The sequence below is a fragment of the Limulus polyphemus genome, unplaced genomic scaffold, assembly GCF_000517525.1.
Source record: "Limulus polyphemus unplaced genomic scaffold, Limulus_polyphemus-2.1.2 Scaffold2360, whole genome shotgun sequence".
Taxonomy (NCBI): Eukaryota; Metazoa; Arthropoda; class Merostomata; order Xiphosura; family Limulidae; genus Limulus; species Limulus polyphemus.
The window spans coordinates 54803-68799 of NW_013667970.1; the positions used below are offsets into that span (position 1 = coordinate 54803).

Genomic DNA, 13997 nt, shown 5'->3' on the forward strand with positions numbered 1-13997 from the left:
AATCCTATTGCAATTTACCAGGCTTCCTAATTATGCTATATTTGGGTGTAAAAATCTAATTTATGTTTGGAAAATAACATTCAAACTCTCCAATGATATAACAGCTTTTGATTGGTTATAAACTTGTAGGTATAGAAAAGCAGGCTTAGCTAAACAAGTCTTCTGAAATGATGAAGTACTGGGCAGAACCAGTATAGTGGATTCAATAAATATTATGACATCTCAGGAAATAAAAAAGTTAGGAGGTTCTTATTTTATATTGTAGCTTGCCAATGTCGGAAATTTGAGTTTATAATTGATATGAAACTATAGACATTGTATTGTGGGTGTTGTAGAATGTAATCTGACCAAACCCAGAATATGACATACCAGTGTGACACAAAAAATCAATATTTAGCTTTTTATATTTACTTTTAAATTAAGAAATTAACTAATGTCTAATACTAGAATTTAAATTATAATCTACAATTTGATAACAAGTTTATTGACATACATTCATAAAATAGTAGTGCAATAAAATTTTGAATGTAAGTCTACAAACATGATGACATACCCTCTGATCTAAGCTAGGGAGGTCCATCCATTGTTTCCGCCCATATTGAAACACAATTTCTCATGGGCGAAGAGTATACTTGGCTCAGAAGTGGTGCAGTCACCCAATGGGGTGTTGTCTTCCATTTATTTGTACTTTCCATGGTCTTTCTTTGGGTGCTTTTAAGGGGTATCATTTTCTCACCAGACCCTCTGCAAACTCAGTGTGGGATTCAAGCTATTTGTGAGAGGAAGTAAGATATTGTATCCAAAGTTAACATTTTCCTGAACTGAAAACATATTTCAGATAGATACTAACATCTTTTCACATTTCGTACCCATTCTCCCCACTTCTCGTGTTGGTTTTATATGTACAGTCCAAAATCTCAATGATTTTTGGCTGCACAGAAGAGAGGACTCTAGTTACACTCCTATTGGTGGAGGGTTGCTGCATGATTATTTGTATGATAGCAGGCAGATGCCTCGCATGAATACATGGGAGGGTAAGTGGGAGTATCAATGCTAGTGGCAAGTGAGAATTTGCACATATAGAGGACAGTATAAGTTGAGAAAAGCTATTTGAGTGGAGGTAAGTATCTACTGGAAATACATTTTCAGTTTAGGAAAGTGTTAACATTAAAAATTTCACTGTAATTTTCCCTTTTTTTCTATACTTCCTTTCAGCAACCCATAATTGCAGAGTTTAATAAATCCAGGCCTTGCTTTACTATCACAAAAAACCACAAAGAAGCTGTTTAAGGGTTTCTTGATTTAGTTTGCTGTTGGCATGAACACCTTCATGACAATTGAAAAGTCAGTTACTTCTTTGCAAAGAATTTTTGAATATTGCAGCTTTCTTCAGAAAGTGTCTTTACAATCCACTTGATAAAGTATGTCAAAAAGTATAATTGACTATCATTCAAGAACTGTAATAACAACTAAAATATTATCGTTTGATGTTGATGGGTGGAGTGACTAATATACTGGTACATAGTATTGAAGTCTGTGTTTGTTACATTAGCAGTGATTGGTGCAATTACATTGTTATAATGTCAATAAAACCATCTTCACAAGACTGAAGGCATGGCTGATCATTTCAGATCAGAATTAGCAAAAATTTTCACCAACATTGAGGACAAACAATCTTGTGTCACTCATTATGGGGCAGCATCATTAACCCTCTCCAGACAGGTCACGGGTCAAAGGCCATGTCATCGCATTTGTTGATTCACATTCAAAATTTTATTGAATTGCTATTTCAAGAATTTATTAGTAAGTTTGGTATTATAATTCAAACTTTAGTATCATACATTATTTAATTGTTTAATTTAAAAGTAAATATTGAAAACACGGATAAACATAAATTTTTTTGTGTGTCATGTAGTATATTGAATGCAGCACTGGTTCAAATTAGATGTTTTTGAAGTCAGAATATTAAGTCTATAGTTTTGTATGATTTAGAAACTCAAATTACTGATATGGACAAGCTAGAATATAAAATAATATCCTCTTATCTTTTCAATTTGCTAAGATATTGCTCATGTACTGAATCAAACACAGTGGCCCCCGCTCATGTCTTTCCACTTTTGAAAATGGTCGCTTATATACACTTATTTCAACGTATGACATATGAATAAACAATTGAAAGCTCAGAATGTCCTCTTTCTCAGCCATTTTCATGTGTTCGGTTGCCATCTCTTTGAAGGAGGTTGTTTTTTGTTTTTTTTACTCTGCTCAAAATTTCATATTTTTTAGACCCAAATACAGCTCAGTTACTAAGCTTGATAAATTATAGTGGATTTCTGTGGTATCGATTAGTAGTTTATGATTTTTTTGGTTATTCAACTGTATATATATATATAAAACCTAAAAATAATGTTTTCATTTCATATCCTCCATATGAGAAATTTTAAAGGGATTAGTAACCTATGTCAAGCAGCAACTGAGTACAAAGGTTGTAACTAGAAGAGATAATTGTTTGCTTTATGTCTTTATTTACTGTTCTATGTTTTAATAAAACTAACTGAAATCTAAGAACATGTTTCTAAATAGTAATAATCTATATACATATATAATGTCTAATAATTGAAATGTGACTATTTTACAAAATACTATTCTACTAAAACACAGCTAAGACAGGTCACTTTGTAAAGACTAAAGGTCAGTTTTATATTATTGGATACAGTAACATGAGAGCATGTATGCTGCATCATTGTAACTTCTGTATTATTAGCCAGGTATGGCTGAAAGGTCAGTATAATAAATATATATAAATGTATAATGTTATGAGATTTAATGTATCTGGTCTAAACATTTATGTTTTCATATTATAATTTGTTGTCATTCTAGAATGAAAGAGGCATAATTAATATTTATTTCCTAATCTTTTTATGGTAGATACAAGATCGGTCAAATCTACCAAACCAGTACAGAGATTTGTTAGTGAAAAGAACAGATAAAATATAAAGTTTTGTTTATTAAGAAATATTTGATAATTATCTGGACATTATAAAGATTTTGCATTTTGAAATTTGAAAATTTTCTGATGCATAAAAGTATTTTTAATCTTAAAATGAAAATTACTTTGCATGTTGGATAGGCAACATGCAAAAATAAAAAAAGGCAGGAGAAAAACATTGCTTAACAAACTTTAAGACTTAATAAAAATATTTGATATTATGTGTATGAAAGCATTGTAATGTTTACTGATAAAAATTACTTTGCATGTTGGATAGGCAACATGCAAAAATAAAAAAAGGCAGGAGAAAACATTGCTTAACAAACTTTAAGACTTAATAAAAATATTTGATATTATGTGTATGAAAGCATTGTAATGTTTACTGATAATCTGTTAAACTTTGTTTACATATGTTTACTAATTTGAAAATTATAGCATGAAAACTATAACAAGCACGAAATGGTTACGAGGTCAGTCCCAGCGCCATGCTGAAAGAGTTAAAGAAGTCAAGTAGAATTATGAAGTAACAGTAGAACCACTGCATTGCACATGTTGCAATTTCTGCTTATAGCTGATGGCATGTCAAAAGTATCTAATCTGAAGGAACTTTTGAAAAGGTGTAAGAAGATTGTTTATGCTCTTCATTATAGTTGACATTTGTTGTAGGAAGAAGTTCAGAACCAAAATGATCATGTAGTGCTTATTCAACTTCTAAAACAAGCAAAGGAGAGAAAAGGGGAAATCCTAATGGCTAAATATCTGGAGGAAGTGGAAAGTGTAAATGAAGCTCTGAATCTTCATGCTGATTTCTGTTGGAGGTGGAAGAGCCTGTTGAGCAAAATCGTACTGAAGAACACCAAGCAGATATATCATAGATTACAAAAAGACATTGCTAAAAGCAAGAAATACATATTGGCTGAAAATCTGTTTTTGCATTACTTCAAACTATACTACACCTGAAGAGGGAAGTGAACAATGTTTTGAAATTAATCGGGTCTACTAAATAATGCTTCTCTACCTTTGAACTGGAATGCACGACACAACTATGCAAATTTTTAACAACATTTACAGAAGTTTAGTGACCTCATGAGCAACGAATCTGCCACATTTCCATGCAGTACACTCATAAGATCAGACATTAAAAAGTTTGTGGTATGCATCCAGGAGATGATGACAGCATTAAAGCTCTGAAACAAAATATTCTTCAGAAGCATTGAGTAATCAAGTGAAACTAGTTTCACTTTTTGAAGTTGTGAGAAGGGCTGTATTACCAGTTCCATAAAAGAAAAAAACAGACATAACTAGGTTTATTAAGGATGCAGAGAAGCAAATAACTCCACCATACAAAGAACATTTGCCCACAGCTGGGGATTGCACAATTGCATCAATGATGGCTTCATGTGGCAGTTCTGATAGCTTCCAGTTTGATGCCCTAAAAAGAAAAGAAAACTGTTAGAAGAGTTAACAGCTCTCGTTCAGTCAAAAACCAAGATGATGAAATAGACATACAAATCACATATGAAGTACAGACTTACTTGACATATAACATAGAACAAAGAGGCAGCTTGCTCTACTGTAAAAGTGTAGTAGTACACCACTTGCTACAGAACCGGTTTCATGGTTATTGGCAAGAGATCATCCATGTCTCCAAGAAATTTAACTCGATGGTTATGGTTTAAAACCATTTGGCATACTTTTTGTATGGAAAATGATACACATTTCAACAATACTTATAACAACTCTGAGATTTCTTAATATATCTTCACAACAATTGGTAATATTTTGTTAAAGATTACAAGTATTTTGTACACAAACAATGAGATTGTTTTAATTAAATATATTAATTAAAAATTTGTTATTTTTGTATTGTAGTTATTTCCACTCAGACTCTGAATATTTTGAGTATTATCATCAATATATTGTGCAGTGAAATGTTTAAAATTAAAAATAGAAAAAATGTACATACCAATCTCTTAGTTTATATCCTTACTTGTGAGTTTTTACTTTTTTTTTCACAAAAAGTATATTTTTGATGTTATATTTTCCTTTCTTATCCTTTAGCATTATCACTTATCGTGACACATGTCAATGGGCATGCTCTGGGTGTCCTCAGCAGTGAGATTTTAGCCATTGTTAGAATGTTGGGATGTTTGCCTACTACACTAAGCCTGATAAACCGAGGCAGTTTGGCTTATATCTAAATAAGTTATTAAACCTTTCTAATATGTATCTTAAAACATAGCTAATATATAATTAAATAAATATAAAACTGAAACCTAAATAAAATTTAATTGTCTATCTAAATAACAAACTAGTTTTATCTATACATACAAGTATAGTGTACAGGAAGAACTGTTTAAATTACAGAGATGAAAAGCTAATATTTTGTGAACTTGTGCATCAAACTGAAATTTAAGAATTTTTCTTTAAGGTTTCTTTTGAAATAAAGGAACTAAAACTTAGATAATATAAAACTTTGAACTATAATATAAATTTAATGCTTATTTCATTGGTATACATTGATACTAAGATTGCTTAATTAAATTTTAAATGTAACAAAGTAAAATCTTGTAACATATGCAGTACAGGAGTGCCCGTAATTATAGGATTAATCAGTTTAATACTGAGGTATTATAATTTTTTTACTACATTCACAGTGAAATAAAGATCTGTTCATGCCATTTGATATTTGATTATATTGTTCATCAGTTTCATATGCATGAATTTTATCTAGTGCAACCCTATGTTCCTGAAAACTTAATGCTATCTTTATTTACTGAGTCATTCCTATTGCAGGGATAGAAACACCCATCGTTTGTACAGGCATGCGCACTGTTACCATGCAATAAACAAACAGTCTCCACTTTTTAACAGAGCTGTTGTATCATATGCCTATTTTAACAACAGTGTATATATATATTTCTTCATAAACATTCCCATTGGCTCTCCACTATTGACTGCTTTCTATTTCTGAGAATAGAAACCAAATATCTTGTGGTATACCTTGCTCAACAAGCACAAGATTATGAATAAGTTGAAAAAGTCAGTAGACAAAAATTTGATTCAGTTGGAGCTGTAAGAATTCAAATATTTGTATAAGTGAGTCAAAATTTAGTGTATTTATTTGGAAATAGATTTGTGACTGATTACGAGAACTGGTAGTTAGCTTGCATTTGATCAAAAGCTCTTAATAATATACTTGTATTTAGATCCTGCACTATATGCTGGAATTCTAAAAAAGTTCTAGTTAATAGGTGAAGTTACTTTAGAATTTAATATTTTTCTTTCATGTTTCATAATGTTTAAAAACAAAAAAGTAGAATCAACAAGTAAGTGCAGTAAGACAGTTTATCTTGTAACTTATACTTATTTAGTAAAACTTTTAGTGTTTTCCAGACAAAGAAACAAGGTCAAGAGTGTTAGTGTATCAGTTGGCAACATTAAAAAGATGTGTTAATGATCCAAGTATTTCTGCATTTTCTTCTGTTACCTTTTTCTTTTATTAAATTTCTTTTACAGTTATTTCTTCTCAAATTTCTCATGATTTTTTTTGTCAGAACAAAAACTGGGAAGAGACATTACCAACTAATAATTTATCATTAAGTGGATATAACTTAAGTGACAATGAAAGTGTTCTCATTTTCATTTCCAGTAGTGCACTACAGGATACCAAGAATATCAGTTTGTATATTAAGAATATTACACATTCTGTAAGTAATTAATATGCATTGTTGTATGGATATACAACCTTTTTACAGAATAATTTTTTTTTATTCTTAATCCTAGGTGAGCAGGACCTGCTAAAGAAAATCAAATCTATTGCCCAGAAAAACAAAATATGGAGATCATACATTGGAATGGGCTATAACAGCTGTAAAGTTCCTCACACAATACTCAGAAATATCCTAGAAAATCCAGGATGGTGAGGTTTATTTGAATTTTAACAGATTATTTCTTTAAAAATAAGTTGTTTGAGATTTGAGAATATTATCAGTGTAGGGAAAATACATTTTGATATTTATAAATTTCATAACTTCTGTGGGTGACAGCTGGAATAATCAAGATTAACTAATACAAATTTATTTTTATTTTATAGTTGCTGTATTGATGATGATATAAGAATTGAAGCAAAAATATCTTGCATCATTAAGTTGTTAAAAATGCAGTTTATACTTATTTATTGGTGTTTATGTAATTCATTTTGACCAGTATTTTAGAATTTTATTGCTGAGTAGTCTGTTATATTGGATGTAACTAGACATTGTCCACAAATGATAAGTGAATAGAGAAATTGACACTGGAAGCCTTACAAGAGTAAGGGATAGATGAAAGTGGGTGTCCATAATGTTATTTTATACAAATGTCATAGAGGATTAATAAGCTGGTATAAAACAGGAAAAAGGGAAGAATATCATACTGCATGAATGTAAAACATTAAAATGTATTAATCCAAAATGTTGGCAAACCAGAGTTGCCAAAACATGTTAGATTAAGAAATTATAATGTTTCTGTTCCATGTGGTATCATGTTGTTCTGTAATTACTTGTTTGTATTAATTTTTGTATGAATTAGTTTTTTGTGAATGTACATTTATAAGTTGTTTTCTAACTTTCTACATTTAATATTGTTAGTTTGGTACTCATTTTACATTAACTTGACTCTGTTATGGCTCTGATAATACATTTAGAGCTTTGTAACCTATAGTATATGCCAAAATCACTGCTTCTTTGTATATGTGACAGAAAATACAGATTGCCCATACAGCTACTTGCAGGCAGGTCAGGAATGTATTGATGTAAATAAATTTTCTCCTGCTAACTTGCTAGCTGCTGCTGTGGCTGCATCCAATAGTGGAATGCTTGGAACACCACAAGGAAGTGAATACAGGCATGGTTGATAAAAGTACCTTACATTACTTTCAGATGACAATTTCAATTTACCAAAAGTAAACTATTCGTATTGAGTGAGACTTTGTTCTTATAATTACATGACAACAAGTATTTATTTCAGCTGGGGCTGGTTAACATCTAAATTTTATATAAACTGTGATAGTAATATGACTGTCATTTAGCATATGAAAAAGTTCTACAACTCAGGCTATTGCGACCAAACTAGTTTATTTTGGATTGACTTTTAAAATATAGTTTAGCATTCTGTCTGTCACTTATGGAAATGTTAAGATGAAGGGTATAGTCTTTCCTAACTTTGAACAAGAGGGAGAGCAAACTAGTGAGCAACATCCACTGCCAATGATGACATGGCACTCACTCTTATAACACACTCCTAATGCAGCAGCAGCTTGTCACAGATCAAACTTCAGACCTTCTAATCCACAGTTTGGCATGCTAATTACTAGGCTATGCCTGGACTAAAATGCAAAAAACAAATCTGTGTTTACACAACCTTCTACAAAGCTATATATATTATTTACATATCTACGAAAATACCTAGGGCAGCAAAGAAAATATTGAATATACCTGCAGAATTGAACAAGTATTATAATTTTTACAGAGTAATGTAATGAAACAACAGTTTCCTAATGTTATACAGACAAGTTACTTTGAACAAGTGATAAAACAAAATTCTTAATTGAAAAAAAAAATGCTTTTGGATTAATAGAATTGGATACATTTTATATGTATAAACTATGAAAATGTAACAAACTACTGTAAGCAAAATTCAAAATGTGGATGTCAAGAATGAAACAATTCTCTGTATGTATTAAATCCCAATATTTAGAAAATACTGCCCCACTGGGACTATATATGTTGGCATTATTATGTCTTACATATTGTAGTCTCTTTTAAGTTTTATTTAAAAGTCATTAGAGTTTATGAATTGTACATTTGTGTGATCACCTTTTGGACATCTTTCTTCAGCAGTTTCTCACATGAGATTTGTGAAATAAGCTTACGATTTTGCATTTTTTGTGAATCTTTGCTGAGACATTCAGTTTTCAGTTGGTTTTTGTTATTGTCTGTACCAGCTTTATATTTAACATGTAAAATATGATACTTGCAACTCTAGTTATGAATGTCAAAGCTTTTGTCATACCATTTATTTGAGTTTGAAATGGTTTATCATATCTTGGTATTATGAAAGAAATTTGGTTGTGTGATTTTATGTTGTTTAAAATATGCTCTTGTTCTGATATTGGCCAGCCAACTTTGTAGTAGCTGCTTCTTTAAGACTGTGATACCAGTGGTTGAGGCAGTTTGTCCTGTTTCTTGTTATTAATATCACATGATATCCTAAACCATGGAAGTTTCTATTACTACTATTTTTGTAAATACTTACAATTGATACCGGTGGTTGAGGCAGTTTGTCCTGTTTCTTGTTATTAACATCACGTGATATCCTAAACCATAGAAGTTTCTATTACTTACTATTTTTGTAAATACTTATGTTTAGTTTCATGCATTTTTAGCTATGTTAACAATCCATGCCTATAGCACACCCAGTTCTTACTGAAGGTCATTTATGACATTGATAATTGTTTTGTTAACTTCTTAAGCTTCCTTGCTGTGTATTTTCAAAAGGACATTGATGGGAGGTATGTGTTGACTGTTGTAGCTATGATACCATACATGAACAAGTAGAAGGTGACACAGGATGCAAAATGTATGTGTCCACAACTAATAAAACTGACAACCATTAAGTGTTCCAAGTACAAAATTGTTTGAATTTGCTTACAGCTGGAATGTATTAGCACAGCAAAAATCATGCATTTGGTCATGTCCAATGTGGCAATTCTTTTTGCTTTTACTGTGTTGTTTGCTTTACTTGACACTCTGTTGTTTGAAGATCATGTAAAATATGGTGATTTTTTTAAAGTTATTTTGTTATATTGTGTCGAGAGCTGGGCAATTAACTAAATTAATTGATTTACCCAATTACCTGTAAGAATCATGTGCATAATGTAGTGTCACATAGAATAACTAATAAATTGAAAGTACTATTAAATGGATTAGTGTCATGAAAATAATCAACTGAATGAAATTAGTGTTTACAGTTATTACTATTTCAATTACTCCAACTATCCAAGTAATTTAAATATTAGCTCTTGCTACATCTATTGGTGACATGTGACAGTATACATGCTTTCTGCTTGTACACAACTCTCGAATATGAGGTTCTTGCCTAGTGACCATTGGCTACTTAACTATCTGCAATAGTGATGGGCAACAGTATACTGTGATACCACAGTGTTGCAGTTCTGATACAGTATCTTATAGCTTCTCTCATTCAGTGGTGCCCTCTATATGCAAAAATTGATTTGCTCGCCACTAGACTTGAAATTCCTACCTACTCCTCATTTAATATGGTTCTTCTTTGTCTTTGCATGCAAGTAAGCATGCGGCAACCCTCCAACCCTCTTGATGCAGGTTACTCCCTCTATGCTATTCAGCCTAACCTTCACTTCTCATTTAAGTACTATTGTGTTCAGACATTATTGAAATTCTTTCATCTTTTTTCAAATTTCTACTTGCTTGATTTTTGTTTCTCGAAGTAGTAATTAGACATAGTCACTTGGAGTCTTTGATATAAGTGTGGGGGGCCACCCTTCATTCTCCAGTTAGGTTCTCCCAGGCCCAGTTTTCCAGACTTGCTGACCCTAACTTTCATCCTTAGGTTATCTGTTTACCATGCACCTCCTAGCTGAGGCTGTTCCCCTGCAGATTTTTCAAAGGAGGCCTACACCTTCATAATTTAGAGATTGGTGCATTTATTCTTTTCCATCCTTTTCCTCCAAACATGACTTCTCTGCTGCTTGGATCTCCGAAGTAGGGATACATTTTTATCTCAGTTGCATCTCCCCATAACCTATCTGCATCACCTCAGAATGGCACCATTTTTATGCAGATCTCATTTTGGAGACATCACTGATTCTCTGGAGTCATGGGTGCAGTCTGCTCCCGATTCTGTTTTCCCGTCCCGCACGTTCTCAACCTTTACCTATTCCTATCTCTCCAGAGTTTCAACAGTAAATTAACATATTTCTTTTTTGCTCGACTCCTCCTCTATGCTCAGAGCTTGCACTTCCATCATTACATAGATAACTGACTCCTGCTGGCTCCATCAGAACATTTAGCACATGAACACACAGTTGCTTCTGAGAGAAGCAGCTCGTTTTGGTTGGATCATCAAGGTGAAGTCTTTCCTCATACCTACTCAATATCTTGTCCACTTGGGAGTATTTTTCAACTCCTACCTCAGTTGGGACCAACTTTCTCCCTTTTGTGTACAATTGGTGGAGTTTTTTGTCACCAAAGCCCTTACCGAACTCTCACTGCATGCGAGGTTGTTTCACTTTTGGGGATGTGGGCTTCCATAGAAGTGCTTATACCTTTAGGTCATGCTCACATGCACACCCTTCAATGGGCACTGCATGATCAATGGAATCTTGCCAGGGATCCCTTGGACTCCATTATCCATCTTCTACCTTCTCTCCTGGATGATTTTGAATGGTGACTACACAGAGATAACATCATGGTGGGTGTTTGTCTTCTGCCTCTATATTCTATGTTGCACCTGTTCATAAATGCTTCACCCAGGGGTTTGGGGTGAGTTTGGAGCATCAGGAGGTTTCGGATCTTTGGTCTCCAGTCGAAGTGACTTTACATACCAACATCTTGGAACTAATTGTCGTTTGTCAAGCTTTGGATCATTTCCTTCCTTTAATTTGGGGGCAATTGGTTATGATCAGTTCCGAAAACACGACAATTGTTTCATTCATCAATCATTAGGGTGGCACCTGTTTCCTTTCACAATGTTTGCAAATGTTGGAACTACTTTTTTGGGCCCATGATTTTCACACACACCTCATAGCATGTCATGTTTTGGATGCCTTCAATCTGGTTGTGGATTATCTTTCTCACCCAGACCAAATCTCCACAGAGTGGTCCTTTGACTCTCAAGTTTTATGGTGGCTGTGCACACAAGTGGGTACTCCTCATATAGTACGCCCCTTCAGTAACTACAAAATTAAATGTAAATTAATCACTATAAAATTATCATTGCTCAGACAAACCATAATTTTTATAGCCTTCAATTTTGTTTGGTTACAGAGCTATCAAATAGAAAATCAGACCCTACCGGCCACACCCACCTGTCACATCCTCTCTTTGAGGATTTGTTAATAGTTATCTCTTACATTTAATTATATATTACCTATAACCAAGAGAAGGCCAAGTTTTCATCTATCAAATATTGTATTATATTACATAGTGTTCTAAACAGATAATCATCAGTTTCACTTGTAATACAACTTTGGTTCCCATGGGAATCACAGTGGCTAGCTTGGAAGAATTTGTAATGGCTCTTGTTGTATAGTTAGAAAACCAGAAAAATTGTGATTGTTAGAGGAAATTGTTTTCTTTTTTTTCATGTTATTATACGATGTTCTTTGGTGCATTATTTAATGCACTATTACATTAGTATTAAAAAAAAGTTTGGTTAAGTGTCATTGATAGTTGCCAACAAGAAAAAAAGAATACTCGGTTAAGTACTTTATTTCTTGTTTTTCATGTTTATTATTTATTTATTATTATAAAAATAACTAAATTGTAAAAATAGGGATCTCATTAGGTTAGTTAAGGTTAGATTAGGTAAAATAAATAATAATATATTAAAAATATTTGACAAGACATGCAAGCTCTGAGTAGCTCTGGGATAATGTAATTCGATAGCATAACATCAACTGCACATTCCCCAATTGATTTACAAAGGGCAATAAAACAATAAAATGTAATTATAAATAGAAGTATACTGTTACGAGTTTAAAGCTACTTAGGATAAACAAATGTGGTTTCATGTTACAATTTGAAGTCATTCTAGAAAGAAAAAGAGGGTAATTTAGATTTATTTCTATTTTATTTGTGTGTGGGGGATTAATTTGAAAGACATTTAATGTATACTGAAAGACTACCAAATTTTATGAAGATATACACACTTTATTAAAAGTTAGTAATATTAAATCTATAAAGATTTTGAATGAGTACAAAAAGGTCACATGGTTGGTCAAATTGTCCAAGCCTGTATTGAGAGAGTTAATGAAATTGCAACAAACTTGGAACAAACTTACTAAATAATACCTAGTTTTTGCTTTAAAAATTAATAAATTGTTTGATAGTTTCATAGAAGAAAATTTCCTTGGGTTTCAAAGAAATTAATTTGAAACAAGAACATTTTCAAGAGTAAAAATAACGTATAAAGAAATTATAAAAAAATTCCAGATCTACGGTTTGTTGTCAAGTTTTTCAGTTTTCCATTATATTCTGTTGTTGTTCTCTGCTGGAGCTTGGTCTAGTTACTTTCCCATGAAATCTTAAATTATATCCATTTTACATTGACGTAAATAGTCTGTAACCCACTCTGTCCAGTGGTATGTAAACTTTGCCTGTAGTTATTTTCAGAGTTGAGATTCTTTAGTGGTTTTTTTGTATAACGTGGTGCAAGATCATAAAAGGTAGGACTGAAAGGCTATACTAATCAAATCAGGAAAGAGAAGGAGCATCATATTAGAAACAATAAAAAAAAATTGATAATTATGTTCTCAAGGGATGGTAGTTTTTTTATCAAAGTTAAACCTGTGTTTTTGGATGGGCAGAAAAATTACAAAAAGATATATATGTGTTTTGTTTTTAGTCTGTTATTTTCAAAGCTGAGTAGAAATGAAAGCTTTAATGTTTTAATTTTTTTGTGAATTACACTAAATAATTGTTACAAAATATCAGTTCTAAATTTGTTTTGTTTAAAAGTATTATTGAAATTTTTACATAATTTAGAAATTTGATATGCAGGTGTGCACTCAGTGTGCTTTGCAGATAAATGTTACCTATTGATAACAAAGGATTTTCACATTATATATATATATATACACACACACACACACACACACACACACACACACACACACACAACAACTAGTAAGAGTATAGTAGATACAACTACTTACTATCTCTACTACGACCTAACCTAACCTAAACGTTAAATTTAATTTTATTAG

At 32.1% G+C, this 13997-nt stretch overlaps 1 protein-coding gene across 3 annotated transcripts in view; it reads left to right on the forward strand.

The window, feature by feature from the left end:
- Positions 1-13997, forward strand: part of LOC106466722 (glycine dehydrogenase (decarboxylating), mitochondrial-like) — a 163714-nt gene that overhangs the window by 36602 nt on the left and 113115 nt on the right. For all 3 annotated transcript variants that reach the window (XM_022394809.1, XM_022394808.1, XM_013927025.2), the window contains exon 3: positions 6776-6911. In XM_022394809.1, the coding sequence (XP_022250517.1) occupies positions 6776-6911 (136 nt within the window). The remainder of the gene's footprint in view (positions 1-6775; positions 6912-13997) is intronic.